The 17,530-nt window shown below is 35.8% G+C and overlaps 1 protein-coding gene across 1 annotated transcript; it reads left to right on the top strand.

The window, feature by feature from the left end:
- Window positions 1-9,093: 9,093 nt before the first annotated feature.
- Window positions 9,094-10,246, top strand: LPAR4 (lysophosphatidic acid receptor 4). Its single transcript, XM_055393437.2, has one exon. The coding sequence runs from the start codon at window positions 9,134-9,136 to the stop codon at window positions 10,244-10,246; it is 1,113 nt and encodes a 370-aa protein (XP_055249412.1). The 5' UTR covers window positions 9,094-9,133.
- Window positions 10,247-17,530: the final 7,284 nt, after the last annotated feature.

Raw genomic sequence — 17,530 nt, forward strand, 5'->3', positions numbered from 1 at the left:
TGGAAAACTAATTCTGGCATAAATGGAATTTGCTCTTATATGTGAAATTAATTACCATTTTCCAAACAAATGCAATAATGTGACATTTAAAATTCTCTTCTTGTATATCCTTAATATTTTTAAGATTTTTTTTTTTACTTACAAAATTTTGTTGAATTGATAAATATTGTATTTTAGTTACTTTTTTTTAGGAAATTAAGCACTGTAATTTATTATTATTCTACTGTGGAAAGGACCAGACAAATTCTAAGATTAAAATATTTCAGAGCTTAGTTGGGTTGTTCACTTTGCTACCTTACCAAATTATACCAACTTTCTTTTTCGTTAGCTAATATGATGAAGACAGCAATAATAACCTAAGCTCCAAATTATTCAGTGACTTTGAAACATTTATTTTGCAGAACAAAATTTCAAATAACATATCCCATCAACATAGACTGTAAATTATTTTGCCTTGTAACAGATGAAATGTGCTCTTGCTGAAAAAGATGAGTTCAGCTAATACACTTGATGGCCGCTATACTCTAAAGCATCTCCTGCTAATCAGAGATGCAAATGAAAGCCCTATTGGAACAAGCAGACCAGCCTTTCTGAATGTATACTCACAAAAGTTAAAAAGAGGACTTGGAATATGACTTACAGAGATAGGCTAAGTTTAGCTAAAGCTTAATTTATTCAATTCCATCTGACAGAAACTGTAATGAAAATTGTTGCCCTTACTGTGATGTGGTCAAAGATTAATTGTGTAGTTGCATTTTTTCTGTCTATATAGTCATTGTGTATAGTCTACTTTTGGCCTTTTTAAGGGAGAGGAGAAAGCTTAATAATGTACTTGTGAATATTAATACTAAAATTTGAGAGCTTAATAGGAATTCACTTACCATTATTTATCCAGCCCCACTTTTAGTAGATAAATGATTGGTTATTGGTAGTCTACTGATTTCTTATAGCTATGTTTTGAAGTATTTCAATAACCTTATATTTTGAGAAGAGAGGTGACTGGGGAACAGGTAGAATAGGTCAAGGATTAAGACCTAGACAATTAGAGCTGATATGAGCATGAGGAAAGAAGAGGAGGAAAATGAGGGTATCAAGGAAACTTTACCATATAAATGCCAGGTTGATCTGTGATTCTTAGGTTCTGATAAAAATTAATAATATTTACTTCTGATGTTAAATCTAAACTATGTATGGTAATGGATGTTGACTAGACTTACTGTGATGATCATTTCACAATGCATACAAATATCAATCAAATCATCATTATAATGTATACTTTAAACTAATAATATGTCAATTATACTTCAATTAAAAATAAAATAAATTAGCAATAGTTTTACTGAGTCTAATAAAAATTAATTCCCCTTATCTCAGACTTTGAGGAATTAAAATTTTTTTTTGCAGTGACAAATGGGAGCAGGTGGAAAACAACTGATAGGAGGGAACAGCCAGTAAAGTCACACTGCCATGATGCCAGTTGAAGGCTGCTAATAATCAAGGCAAAGATGGAAGAGAAAGAGAAACTGAGAATCAGAAGGGGACTGTGACTTGGTCTCACACAGTTAGCTAGTGATGGGGCTGGATGTAGCTACACTGAATTAATACCAAATATGAAAACTGCTAGGTATTTGAACTTCTTAGTTTTCTTTGATTCTAAATAAAAAGAAGTTTTTTCTTTATAATCTGTGTCAATTGTGAAAGCCATACAAAATGTTAATGGTTCTGTCTTTCTTTAAGATAAACCAATAAAATAATATTAATTTCTTTCCAGGAATACTGGTCTCTGGAGGAGTGTGAAAATCAATTCTCCTTAATGTTAAGGTGATCTCAAATATATTTAAAATTGTCTCATGATTTTAAAGTTTTTATTCCTTTAGATTAGAGAAAAATTATTTCAGGAGAGTTCAAATATAGCAGTCTACTTTATTTTGTTTAGGCAACCTTCAGAAGGGAGTGAGATGTGATGATACGGACATGCTATATTAGGTTGGCCTAGAACATCCTAGTAGAGGGAGAGGTGACTGTCAGTGTGCTAATATCCAGTAATTGAAGACTTGCTCATATGACTACAGTTCAGAGAAGGAAGAAATCCAGCTGGACTAGGGATGCAGGTTAGAGACAAGGCAGTAAGGTCTCCACATGTTGTTCCAGTCTTCTTTCCTGTTCCCCTATCAAGGGTTCTGCTCAATAGTAATAGTCATTGCAAGGGAAAAAGAAAGGAGAAAAACAACAACAACAACAAAACCCAAAGAACCAATACAAATTCAGTCGAACTAAAGAAATCTCCTTTGTTCAATTATTTTTAATATAAAGTAATCTGAGTAAACTCCAGAAAATAGTGAAGGACAGGGGACCTTGGCGTACTGTAGTCCATGGGGTCACAAAGAGTCAGGCACATCTTTTTTTTTTTTTTAATTTATTTATTTTAATTGGAGGCTAATTACTTTACAATATTGTATTGGTTTTGCCATACACTGACATGAAGCCGCCCCAGGTGTACATGTGTTCCCCATCCTGAACCCCCCCTCCCACCTCCCTCCCCATACCATCCCTTTTGTTCATCCCAGTGCACCAGCCACGAGCATCCTGTATCATGCATCGAACCTGGACTGGCGATTCGTTTCACATATAGACACATCTTAGTGACAGAATAACAACAACAAAAACCATTACCTTATAAAGTGGAAGAAGTATTTTATGCCTTTTTTCACTAGTAATCCTTAAATGATGATAAGTTACATAAACTCATGGACTTTGTGTGTGTTAATATAACTAATAAAATACGACATAGCAGTAACAAGTTTCGAAAATAAAATGTTATCAGCAACTCTGTAATAATGAAATTGAAAGCATTTATATACCATTTTTAAATGCGTTGGCTCTCATTTACTCTGATTTATATCATATAATTGGAAAAGGCCATGGCAACCCACTCCAGTACTCTTGCCTGGAAAATTCCATGGACTATGGACGGAGGAGCCTGGTAGGCTGTAGTCCATGGGGTCGCAAAGAGTCGGACACGACTGAGAGATTTCATTTTCACTTTTCATTTTAATGCATTGGAGAAGGAAATGGCAACCCACTCCAGTGTTCTTGCCTGGAGAATCCCAGGGATGGCAGAGGCTGGTGGGCTGCCATTTATGGGGTCGCACAGAGTCGGACACGACTGAAGCGACTTAGCAGCAGTAGCAGCAGCTTATCGTATAATATATTTTTTTTTTACCTTATGATTTTGGTATACATTTTATTGAAAACTTCTCTCCATGACATGCTATTGTGATTATTTCTATTTCACAGCATCCATTGGAGGAAATCTCTAACCACAGTACCTCCGGAAAGTTCATTGATCAACGAAGTCTTGGAGAAAATTGGTGCCAGAATTTGGCTTGAACTAATGTGGTGAGTACCACTGTCCTAGTAATAACTCTCTCTAAAATTCTTAATTTTATTCTCCAACTTTTTTTCTAACCAGTGTTTCCAGTTAATTACAGATTATGTGATTTAAAAAATCCAGAATGTATGGAAGAGTTGTAATTGTTTATTGTAATCCAGGCAGATTTGGTGTGGAAAAATATTGATTCTTTGGTTTAAGCCTTCTCTGCCACTGGCATATACCTTTAGTAATGGGAGACATGACTTTCGTTCATATTATCAGTATCAGTATTCAAGTATATCAGATGAATTGATAACCAAATTGGTAACTAATTTACTTGTTCAAACATGTGAAATAAAGTCAGATTCTTAGCTGACATTTATGAACCTCACAGGATTTGGAAATAGGTTCTTTTAGGAACACCTAAAAAATTCCTCAAAATGTTTAAAACTTCTGCTAAGATCAGATATTAAGTTTTAAGACTCTAGACAATTTCATAATATTAGGTTGAACAAATTATCTACAGTTGTCTTACTCTATAAATTACTGTTAAGGAAAATTCTGCTTTAGTGGGATTAATGAGCTCTTTGACCCCATTATGTTGAACACTAAACCACCTTATTTTTCAAATATTAGATTGTGTTATCAGATGAAGGGTTAGTGAGAGACTAGAATTTTTTGGTGACAAAAAAATTAAGTTAATCACTAAGGATAAAACTGCTCAGATTAGTATGTATGTCAATTTCCTGCTCATTTCAAATAAAGCAGGAGGACAAAACAATCATAACAATCTTGGTGTGAACCAAATTTAACATAGAGAGACTTCTTCAAAATGATATTTCTTGTATAAACAATAAATTAGGATAAAAAATAAAATAAATAAGGCTTATCAATCTAAACATTTGACACAGAGAGGCTTGTTTGAGATGAGACCTAATATAAATGAATTTCCCAGCTCAGTTATGGAGTGAAACATTTGCCAATTGTTTCCTCCATATGTAATTTTACATGGCTAGGTTGTGTTTTGAAAACTCTTAAGAAACAGTAACCGTGCACAGAAACATCAATTGGAACCATGTGTTTGATTGTGACCTGTGCTTGTGACTTGGCCTAGAAGATTTCCTTAAGGAGTCTTCTCTGTTAGTAGCCACTCATCTGAGGAATGGCTGCTGCTGCTGCTGCTGCTAAGTCACTTCAGTTGTGTCCGACTCTGTGTGACCCCAGAGACGGAAGCCCACCAGGCTCCCCCGTCCCTGGGATTCTCCAGGCAAGAACACTGGAGTGGGTTGCCATTTCCTTCTCCAATGTGTGAAAGTGAAAAGTGAAAGTGAAGTTGCTCAGTCGTGTCCGACCCTTAGCGACCCCATGGACTGCAGCCTACCAGGCTCCTCCATCCATGGGATTTTCTAGGCAATACTACTGGAGTGGCTTGTCATTGCCTTCTCCGCTGAGGAATGGCAATCTGGACGTATTTCCTATTACTCCAGTGGGGTAGTTTTAATCTATATTTTTGCAACATTTTTGTATTTTTTACTTTGCTTCACTGCTTAATATTTATAAACAAAGACCCAATAGGTTTCAGCTTCCTCTGAAAACTATTGTGGCAGTGTTCCTAAGCTTTGACCAGAGTAGAAAGAGGAAATGTCTCTGGGGATCAGAAGCACTCTGATCTGACCCAAACTCATTAAAAAGGGAGCAAAGCAAGGAAAATGGAGTATTCTCTTCCTTTAAGGCCTTGTCTCCCTGAATTTTGGATTGTCTTCTCTAAGGAAGAAAAGCAAGTCAGTCTTTCTGGGCTACTGGGAATATGCCAGAAATTAGACCTTTGTTTTCAATATATCATCTGAAAATTTAGCACTTAGTAAAGTGATTTAGATATTCATCTTAACAGGAAAAAAGGGCTAACTCTACTTCCTCCAGGAGCCCCAAAGACCCCAAGCATGTTATATTTCGTTATCATTAGAAATTTTTTATAAAGGAAAAACATTGTGAACACTACTGTGAACTGTCTGAACTGGCTTCATATGTGTAGGTCAAAGTTAAAAATTCATGAAGGTCAGATTTCTTTTTGGCCAACCTCCAGGTGACTTGCTTTCTGCCTGTTGTCATTGAAAATACATCCACTTAGCACTCTGAACCCCTAGGTGATTAATTTAGAATAATTGGCTGTAAAGGTCCTCACAAGATAATAGTCTAATGCTACTTGCAGTGAAAGATGCAATTAACTGTCAGTCTATTTTTTTTTTTTTCTTCTTCTGCATCTCATCTGAAGCTCAAGTGTTGGACCTTTGCCTCCATTCAGTACACAATATGTTAGCCATTTAGGAAAATCTAGTAGTTAAAAAAGCACTTTATTTCAGTGGAAAGAAAGGAAAGCCAGTCAGAAAAGAGATCTTGTTTCTCTTTTTCATTGATTTTTTTCTTCAGAATTTTTTTTAAGAGTCAAATGCCTCTCTGATTTTTTTTTTTTTTTGACCATAGCTCATTGGGAAGATATTCCTTTTGGTGCACACTCCTGGATTGTCCTGTTATGATAAAATTGTATAGTTAAGGTCAAAACTCAAGGAAAGATTTCTGAAGTAGAGTGTTAGGAAGTGTTAGGAGGAAGATGTGTTACTAATACGAAGTTCAGCATACCAAGAAAGACAGAGACATAGATGCCCAGCCGTGCTAGATGAAGGAGAATGAAAAAACTCCTGTAATATTTCTTTGTGGTTAGGTAGGACTGAATGCTGGGCAAACTCATAAAGCTACTCACAAACCCTGTTGAATCTTCATAGCCTCAGCTGTAAGGCTCAGAGGTAATGTTTATACAGGGAAGAGAAACTGTATAGCCAAGTTACAGAGTGAACCAATGTCTGAATCAGAAATAGAACTCCTTGCTTCCAGTGCTGTGTTAAATCCCGGCACCACACCCTCTCTGCCAGACAGCAAAAGGTGCTGTGTGTTTGAGCAAGAGAAAGCTATGAATAGGGCCTTAGTGACAGTTTTCCCATGCTCTCTCTTCAGGATTGAGACTGTAATGCTTTTTTGTCTTTGGTCCTTTCTCTCCCACAGAATTTGGTTATGCAAAGCAGAAGAACAGAAGTGCCAGGCATTTGCAGACTGTCTGCTGTGGATATAGTGTGTGTTCTGAGAGATATAAAACTGAATAGAAAACTGGGGAGCAAAGCTCAGCTATTTGAAACATGCCATCTTGGGAAGTACAAAATAATACAGAGCCAGTGAGCTAGAAGTATACTCTGTAAAGGGATCACCAGTGGGCAGACTGGAGGGACTCTGAGCAAATATGGAAAGTCTTCTATTATGAAAGCATTTTCCAAATAAAATTTATTGACAGTACTTATTGTAGAAGGAAAATGCAAACAGGTCATAGTGAATGAGGTTAGATTATGTGATTATGTTAGAGGGATATTTTTTGAATATTTTGAATTCTTTCAGCAATTAAAAAAAATGACTTCCAGACTAATGGGTAGCATGTCAGGTGTAAAATAGTATATAATGTGGTTTAAGCAGTTGAGAAGTTGCCATTGTTTTCCTTTCTGCCACTCCCTTGGTGAAGCAATCTGTAGAAACTTAGATTTACAGCTCTCAAAGTGAGGTTTGAACCCCATTGACTAAGAATTTCCTGGCTTTTTGTTTTTCTTTTTCAGATTAGATTCATTGACCTTAAGCAGTCATTGTATACTGTTTTTTTTTTTTTTCTGAGAAAAATCGAAGAAGTCAGATGAAGCAAGGTAGATAAGATGGAATTAGAGGAATTATCTTCTGAGCCCTTAATACAAATTAGATGGAAATAGTGACCTCTCTCCAGCAAGGTTTTCTTTTTTGTGTGTTTTATTCTTCCTTTTCTCTCAGTTCTTCTATTTTTTTTTCTCTGCTACTTTCCTTGCTATTTCCTCTTCTGCTCTCCCTATCTATTTTTATTTCTTCCTTGTCTGGCTTTTTATTTTCCTCATGGACTTTACTTTGTCAAGATTCTTACTATACCCTGCTTTCATATATCAAGGTAGCTTCTGGCAAAAGTTGAGCTGGCTTTTGAGTTGAGCCATTTCATATGAGATGAAATGGCCAAGAAGGAATATGATCTTACAGAAGTGTTAGACTCAGGGGAGGCACTCCGTAAAGCTCATGAAATGAGAATTCAGAAACAGCACACTTCCAATTTTAACTTTAGCTGTTAAAAATGCCAACAATTTTTTTGCACTCTGTTTTCTCCGAAGTCAGCTCTCATTCTAGGCACTACAGTGAGTGATTTTTTTTTTTCCCTCTCAAATCATGTTTTCTTCCCTCAGGCCAAACACTGGTTGAAGTGACTTCAGACCTTTATATCTCTGGCAGGTTCCTCCGGCCACTCCCTTTTCTGTTATATATGAGGTCCTGTGACCTGTTCCAGGAGTTGGAAAGAAAGAGTGACATAAGGAGGAATCAATTCAGAGAAGTGGCTTTCACATTTTAAAATATAATCATGTGCAAATTCATTACTGGGTATGTCAGGAACAAAGACCACTTTTACTCCATATCCTCTTCGTTGAAAAGAATTCATTCAGCTGCAACTTATTCATAGTGCATTATAAAGCATTCAGAAGACAGTCCTCCAATGGCAGCTGTTTACCTGGGAGCTTGTTAGTAAGATTTCTATATGCACCTTTGAACAATATTGGTTCAGATATCCAACAAAGATATGTGACCTCCACATATTTCACTTGTATTTAGCCAGAAAAGGCTTTATTGACCCGGGCCATTTTAAAAGCATGAATGTAACTTACGGAATGGGCAGTGGGAGAGGGAGTAGGACAATATCCAAAGCTCAGGGTCTGGCATGAAAGAACCTTGATAAGGGACCACAATCTAAAGGAGAGAAACACTGTGATAGTCATTTGAATTCTCTCTCTATAAAGGCGTTGTAATGGAGTGAAAAAAGTTTCAGCCAGAAGTTTTAATGTACTGAGGAATTCCTGCTCTCTGAACCTGTATTTTAGAAGAAAAGGTGAATCAACATTTTAATTCAGGAGTTTAGTTATAACGTTTTAAAGAGGTTTTCCTGGAGGTCCCACATCCACTTTTAGTCTTGTGCAGTAGAACTAATACTCAACAATGAAGTTTATTAATACCAGGGAGTAGACAATATAATTTAGAGAAGCTTAATAATCCTCTGGTTAGGAATTTAAAAAGAACACCTGAATTCTGGTTCTGACTATACCATTACATGTTCTTCCAATTCTGATATTGTATTTCTAAATTATATAAGCCTCAGTTTCTGCTTCTGCAACATGGTGATAAATTCCTGCCTTGCCTATCTTGTGGTGTTCTTCTGGGAATCAAATAAAACATATTTTTGAAGTTAAAAAAATTATACAAATTTTCAAATATTAGCATTGTTTTAACTATTAGAGTCTCCGTATCCATACCCCTGATAGCCTAGGGCTCCCAAGGAACAAATACCTTATTCCTGTGAATTGCAATGCTACAGTATTGTGCTTACTGTCTTGAGTGTGGCCCCTCCTGTTTCCGCAAGATACTCTTGTAGTACCTTTTAACATATGGTAGGTATTCAAAAGGTACTTGTTAAACCAAACTGAATGTGCATGTTATTTCCAGTCTATGTGAAAAGAATATCTTTTACTCCACAAAAATGGATGGAAGGTAGATTTGATGACTCATTTAATCTTATTTCCCATAGGAGGAAAACATTTCCTACCAGTCTTTAGTCTCAGAGTGCTGAACCCTGCAGCCTGCAGGCCTTCTGAATAAAAGTCCATGGGTGACAGAAGATTCATTGACTTCCAATTCCAAGACTTAAATTCAAACCTCAGACCCAGGTTGGGCAATGCTACTGCCAATAATACTTGCATTGTTGATGATTCCTTCAAGTATAATCTGAATGGTGCTGTCTACAGTGTTGTATTCATCCTGGGTTTGATAACCAACAGTGCCTCTCTGTTCGTCTTCTGCTTCCGCATGAAAATGAGGAGTGAGACGGCTATTTTCATCACCAATTTGGCCCTCTCTGATTTGCTCTTTGTCTGCACTCTACCTTTCAAAATATTTTACAATTTCAACCGCCACTGGCCTTTTGGTGATCCCCTCTGCAAGATCTCTGGGACTGCATTCCTAACCAACATCTATGGGAGCATGCTCTTCCTTACCTGTATTAGCGTGGATCGTTTCCTGGCCATTGTCTATCCCTTCCGATCCCGTACCATTAGGACCAGAAGGAATTCCGCCATTGTGTGTGCTGGAGTCTGGATCCTAGTCCTCAGTGGTGGTATTTCAGCCTCTTTATTCTCCACCACTAATGTCAACAATGCAACCACCACCTGCTTTGAGGGCTTCTCCAAACGTGTATGGAAGACATATCTGTCCAAGATAACCATATTTATTGAAGTTGTTGGTTTTATCATTCCTTTGATACTGAATGTCTCTTGCTCTTCTGTGGTGCTAAAAACCCTCCGTAAGCCTGCTACATTGTCTCAGATTGGGACTAATAAGAAAAAAGTGCTGAAGATGATCACAGTGCATATGGCAGTCTTTGTGGTATGCTTTGTACCCTATAACTCTGTTCTCTTCCTGTATGCCCTGGTGCGCTCCCAAGCCATTAACAATTGCTTGTTGGAGAGATTTGCAAAGATTATGTATCCAATCACCTTGTGCCTTGCAACTCTAAACTGTTGCTTTGACCCCTTCATCTATTACTTCACCCTTGAGTCCTTTCAGAAGTCCTTCTATATCAATACCCATATCAGGATGGAGTCTCTGTTTAAGACTGAAACACCTCTGACCACAAAGCCTTCCCTTCCAGCTATTCAAGAGGAAGTTAGTGATCAAACAACACATAATGGTGGTGAATTAATGCTAGAATCCACCTTCTAGGTACAAGAAGTCTCTTTAAGTCCAGATATAGTTTCTTCTATGATTTTCCTATGCTATGAATAAAAAATTTGAAGCTAATGATATTGAGAATAATGTACTGAATATAGTCAGATACATTTATTTGAATGTTTATTATAATACATATATTGTTTTGTTCAATAATTATAGGTCACATCTAATTACGACAGCCAAAAGGAATTGTCAAACTCTTCTTCTGGGTTGGAAATTCATTGTACCACATTATATAAGTCAACAGTAGCCTTGACTTCAGCGATATAGAGGTTACTTAAAAGCTTTGAAAAAATATATTTCCATTCCAATATTTGGTAATTAGTTTGGGCCTATAAATATAGAACAAATTCAGGTATTTTTTTAAAACAACCTTTTGTGTTACTACTGATATATACTAGTATTTTTTGCTTTTTGAATTGTCATTGAGTTTATTTTAGTACAAGAACTTACTTTAGTTTAACATTATTAATGAAAAATTATCAAATTTCAAAAAGTTAGTAAAATGTATTATATATATTTTAAAAACAGAAAATTAAATTGTGTTTGTATAAATATTGCTGGGAAGAAATGGAAAATTAACTGGATTTACATATTTACAGTTACCAGCAGTGTCAGCTTTTAAAAACTTTTCCTTTTCTTATACTATATTAAATTTCTTATATGAAATGTCAAATCCAGAAAGCTGCTAAGTATGTGCCCAAAACAGGGCAAAATGGAAAATCACATAAAAAAACAAATGTTCATAAATAACTAAGAGAAATTAACATTTTCTTTAAGAATTTTCAATTATTTTTATTTTGGGAGATTAGTTATTATAAATATTTCATATGTGAAATTTTGAAGCACAATGCAACCATAAAGCTGCTGCATTGGTACCCAGGTCAGAAGCAAATTGAAAAAAAAAACAAAGAGACAAAAGTATAACAAAAATATAAAAATAAAACAAGAAACTTTCTTAAAACTTGATCAATCATTTTTTGAAGGAGGGAGCAGAGATCTGTAACTTTAAATTACTTATACTTTCATATTAATTTTGGAGCACAATGTAGCCAGAGAGCTACTGAATTTGTGCCCAAGTTGGGAGCATATTGAAAAAAAAATACATAAACCAAACTAAACCAATGCAAACAAACAAACACACACAAAAAGAAAAACTGTAAAACAATAAAAACCACAAAAATATTCCTAACACTTGCATTAATATTTTATTTATTATTTGAGTGTATGTAAATTTTAAATTACTGTATTATTTGTATTAAATTTTAGAGTACAAGTAGAAATTCACTGCATTTGTGCCCAACTCAGGACCTAATTGGAAAAAAAATAAAAGCAAAATAACTCCTTAGAAAACAATAACAACAACAGCAACACACACACACACATACAAAACTTAGAACTTTTCTTTTCTGAACATTTTTAAAACTTAAGATACCATAACTTTCTTATGATGCTTTGAATTAGAATGCAACTAGGAAGTTACTAAACTGACATCTACTTCAGGAGCAATTAAAATCAATATTTAAAAGTATATACAAGGAAACTTTTTGTAACTAACTTAAACAACAAATGCAGCAAAAACATCTTTACAATCTCTTACCATTTATTGAATGAAGTACAGATTTAAGTATATTAAAACCTTAAACAAAACTTCTGAGCATGGTATATAGCCTGAAAGATTTGTGCTCAGGTAAGAAGTAGTGAAAACAAATATCATGAATACATACTACACAAAATACACACATAATTAAAGCACTGCAAAACAAAATCAAAATATTCTTAAAGTAGGTTTTAATCAATTTTTTTAATTATTTAGAAATTTGATAATTTTAAAATGCTAAGACTTCTTAAGTAAAAATTTCAGAAACAATACATTTTGTAAGTTGCTGAACTTGTACCAGGGAATGATTTAAAAATAATAAAAACCATGAAATAATGACAACAAATTAAAACTTTTAAAGCAATAAGTTAATTGTTAAAACTCTTATTAACCTTTGTCTTTCAGATATGTGAAGTTACTCAGTCATGTCCGACTCTTTGTGATCCCATGGACGGTAGCCCACCAGGCTCCTCCATCCATGGAATTTTCTAGGCAAGAATACTGGAGTGGGTTGCCATTTCCTTCTCCAGGGGATCTTCCCGACCCAGGGATCGAACCTGGGTCTCCTGCATTGCATGCAGACGCTTTACCACCTGAGCCACCAGGGAATCCCACATATATGTAGATTAAAAATACTAAAATTTTAAGATAAAAATTCATGAGCATAATGGAACTCTTAAAAACCGCTAAATCTGTGCCTGGACTAGGAACTGATTGAAAAAAAGGCTAAAACAATAGAACAATAATAAAACAGTATTCTCAAAAATGGCATTACTTTTTCCTCACGATCTAAATTCCTAAAAATAATGAGGCATTATATTGTCTTATGAAAGCAGGTTATAGATAGAATATGTAAGGCATTAGATTAAGTTAGATGAAATTAGGTTAAATTAGGTAAAGTTTGGTTGTTAGGTTATATTGTAAGATCAAATTAGTTATCAAAGTATGAATAATCTTTTTGTTTCTTTTAGTGTTCTTTCTCTTCTGTTTCTTATAAATATTAACTATATGTGAACTTTTGTTTGTGCCCTTGACTCTCAAAATTATGAAATTTTAGGATTATTACACCAAACCATTTAATAGAATATATTAACCAAGTTGACATATAATATATCAATAAACCAATTTGCTTCTGTATAATTTCCATATTTAGTTTTGTTTACTTTTCCATATTTCAATTTATTTTAATTTCAAATTTTATAGTTAATATAGCTTGCTAATAATAAATTTTTTGTCATATTAACAATGTAATCAACAAAATGTAATGTAAGATAAATATAAAATTACCTTTTATTTTACATTTAAAAGCAAAAGCGATCATTCAACTGTAGTTACAACTTGGATTTTAAGTGCTTATTAAGTGTAATAAAATACATTTGGATTATTTTATTATTTTTTTTATTTTTTAATTTTTATTGGAAGCTAATTATTTTACAATATTATATTGGTTAGTTTTGCCATACATTGACATGAATCCGCCCCGGGTGTACATGAGTTCCCCCTCCCAAACCCCCCTCTAGCAGTTATACTTCGATCAAATATTTATTCAACTTGCCCTTTTTATTGAATTATAATTGATATATAATGTTATATTAGTTTCATGTATGCAGAAGACCTGAATAGACATTTTTCCAAGGAAGATGGTCAACAGGTATATCACATGAAAAGATGCTCAGCATCACTAATCATCAGGGATATGCAAGTAAAATGAGATACCACCTCATATCTGTCAGAATGGCTATTATTAAAAAGATAAGAAACAACAAATGGCAAGAATACGGAGAAAAGGGACCCCTAAACTTTGCCTTTACCTATGGGCATCCAGTGACAATTTTCTTTTATCTTGCCTCCATCCTTCAGAAAAAAAAAAAAAACTTATTAAAGGATATTTGATCTCAAATCAATTCCAATACTTTGTTTTTGAAGTTGTCTGAAGACAGTTGTACAGTTGCACAAGGAAAATCCCTGGGTGAAGTTTCAGGGATCAAACTGAAAGGATAAGCTGATTTGTCCAATTTGGCTTTAATTTATTTTCAGTTTATTGCCAAGTTGATGCTTGAATCTGACTTTTCAGATTTGCTGAAATACCCCCGGATGACTGGGAGGCCTGCGGAAAGTCAGGGGGAAAAATCATCTAACAACAGTGAGATGATTTTGGAAAGAGGTGGCTGACTGATCAATAACTAAAACAAGTGGTGGTCCCAGGATAGCAGCACAGGGAATTCCTAGTCATCCTTATGCCTTCTAACTCTCAGGGAATGCAGTGTCAGCATTTCATAAAGCACATTGTATATTGGTTCCCCATGTGATGACAGCAAACACTGCCTTTTCTAACATCATGACCAGCATGGACAATCCTAGGCTATGTTTAAAATTATAAGAACTTTGTCATTAGTGACCTTCTAAGCCAGATCCTCAGAAGAAATGGGGATATGCCATTGGTTTCACATCCTTATTAACCATCTTCCATCTCTGTCTGTACCCCCAAAGCCCTGCAGTTTATGTTTGCTATTGTTTCCCAAACTCTTTACCTATGTTTCTTATGGCCCTTTAACATCTCTCCCCACCTCTTAGGGAAATAGTACTTTTTTGTGGATAAAAACCAATACATAAATGACATAAATGTCTGCCAAGACAGTGACATATTGAACAGATTTACATTAAGACACCTCTACCCACTGCTTTTAATTCTCACTTTGGTATTTGCATCTTATTAAAGGAGTCTGAGTATTTCAAATGACTGAAGCAGGGTTGGGATGGGGGAGAGATGACTGTCCTTGTAAATGGTAAAGCATCTCTTGAACTTCAGCATCCCTCATCTCATGGTAAGGCCTCTGTACTGCCACTCTCTTTTCCAACTCTCTTGACATTACCCTGTGTACTACTGAGTCTATAATATACAGTGCCTTCCTCCAGACAGTCTTTTTTTCCAAAATTGCCCCCTGATGACTGGGAACACATGCTCTTATTTCATATATACTTGGATTATTTCCCTCAAATGTCTCCTGATCCTGATGGACTTAGTGAAGTGGTTCTTAAAATATGAAGCAGTTTGTTTCAATGGAGAAGCCAAAACACAGATGACTGAGTAAAAATTTCTCTGTATTCAGAGTTTTGAATAGCTATATACTTCGCACTGCTTCACTTCTTTCTCTCTCTGAGAGTCTGGGAATAAAGCTCTTCTGTCCCAAACACCCAGAGAGGTACTGAATTCAGGAGGGCAGAGGAGTAGAGCCAGTGTGAAGCATAAAATGTGTCAGTGAGGGAAACCAGGCAAGCCCTAAGATTGGGATGACTTGTGCATCCCTTGTTTTCCTTCTTTTCATGGCGGAGCTCTGCCCTAAAAGATGAAAATCTTGTTACAAATAGACTTCATTGCTCCCACTGCTAGTCTAGGATAAACTGCTCAGCTTTTTACCTTCCTCACTCAAGTTGATCGTCTTACTCAGTTGAGATTATGGGACTTCTGGACTAGTCTTTTTTTTTTTTTTTGAATTTCACGTAATTTTATTTTATTTTATTTTTTTTTGTGACTTTCTCAAAATTTATTTATTTATTTATTTTATAATTTTTTTTCTTTACAGTTAAAAGTATTTTTATTAAAAAAGCACAAATGCAAAGAAATGAACAGAGGAAAATTTATGCGTCGAACCTGGACTGGTCACTTATGATAATATACATGCTACAATTCCATTCTCCCCAATCATTCCACCTTCACCCTCTCCCACAGAGTCCCAAAGACTGTTCTAAATGCCTATGTCTCTTTTGCAGTCTCTTATACAGGGTTCAAGGCCGTTTGAGGCTCTTGGGAAAGTTTGCCTGGGGGAGCCACTCATAATTCATTCATTTACTTTTTCAACAAATTCCTTGAACACCAACCATGTGCCAAACATTCTTCTAGACACTAAGAATGCAGTGGTGAAAATGAGACAAAAAGGCATTTTAAATCTAATGTTCTAGACTCAGAGCATGGAGAGCTAAAAACAAACAAAAAGATAAGTTAAAAAGTAATATGACAGATTATAATAAGTGTTATGGAGAAAATAAAGTGAGGTAAAGGAGAACACATGCCTGAAACCAAATTTTGGGCTCCACAGCAGTACCGTATTAAAACGTTAAAGATCACAAATGAAAAAAATAAAACTTTGGCCAACTGTGAAAAAAAAGAAAAATGTTAAAGATCATAAACATTACAAAGAAAAAGAGGCCTCTCTGTAAATAATTTTAATTAAGTTTATACAATACATAGCAATGCATGTAAGGAAGTGCAAAAAAGTTCTGACTCTAAAAAATCACATCACTAGTACTTGTTTTTAAAGGGGTTATGCAGTCCTGAATTGTCCAAATTCTGTGGTTAGTCTGTCTACCTTTAGCTGTTTAAGCGCTTGCCCAAGCCAAAGACCTCAAAAGGCTACTGAAAACCCAGGCATAGGCAACTTTCAGTGATCAAAGCTGATGATATCATGGCCTCAGGCTCTTCTCCATTAGGCTTCATCCTACAACAAGAGGCTCACTTGTTTTCTCTCTGTTCTGTCACTTTTTCTGACTCCCTCTCTCTCCACCATTCTTTTCAGGAAAATTGGTAAAGAATCTACCTGCAATGTGGGAGACCTGGGTTCGATCCTTAGGTTGGGAAGATCCCCTGGAGAAGGGAAAGGCTACCCACTCCAGTATTCTGGCCTGGAAAATTCCATGGACTATATAGTCCATGGAGTGGCAAAGAGTCAGACACGACTGAGCGACTTTCACTTTCACTTTAGGGATTCCCTCATAGCTCAGTCAGCAAAGAATCCGCCTGCAATACAGGAGATTTGGGTTCGATTCCTGGGTGGGAAAGATCCCCTGGAGAAGGAAATGGCAACCCATTACAGTATTCTTGCCTGGAGAAACCCATGGACAGAGGAGCCTGGTGGGGGCCTCTTGGGCTCCATGGAGTCCCAAGAGTCAGACACGACTTAGTGAATAAACCACCACCATTCTCCTGTGAGGCCAGAACAAGTTTAAATACTAACAATATCAATATTAATGGACATATTTCAAATGGAAATTCAAATTCCAATGCTCAATAAGTGTCAGAAAGTAGCACACATAATCCTATGATTTCATTTTAAAGGTGACAAAACTGAGGAATTGGGAGCCTAAGTAACATGCCCAAAATCATACAGTCAATAAAAGGCAGAACCAGGACTTATATATTTATACAGGCAAGTTAAAATCAGCAGCCGAGAAACTTGTTTTAATGTATAATAACTATCAAGTGTTTACTATGTGCCAGACACTATGCTTTACAAGTTCAGTCTCTCTGTCATGCCCGACTCTTTGTGATTGCATGGACTGCAGCACACCAGGTTTCCCTGTCCATCATCAAATCCCAGAGCTTGCTCAAACTCACGCCCATCTAGTTGGTGATGTCATCCAACCATCTTGTCCTCTGTTGTCCCCTTCTCCTCCTGCCTTTATTTTTTTTTTCCAGCATCAGGGTCTTTTCTAATGAGTTGGCTCTTTACATCAGGTGACCAAAGTATTGAAGCTTCAGCTTCAGTCCTTCCAATGAATATTCAGGATTGATCTCCTTCAGAATGGACTGGTTGGATCTCCTTGCAGGCCAAGGGACTCTCAAGAGTCTTCTTCAACACCACAGTCCAAAAGCATCAATTCTTCGGTGCTCAGCTTTC

The sequence above is a fragment of the Moschus berezovskii genome, chromosome X (genome assembly GCF_049115385.1).
Source record: "Moschus berezovskii isolate FMDL1 chromosome X, NW_MosBer_1.0, whole genome shotgun sequence".
Taxonomy (NCBI): Eukaryota; Metazoa; Chordata; class Mammalia; order Artiodactyla; family Moschidae; genus Moschus; species Moschus berezovskii.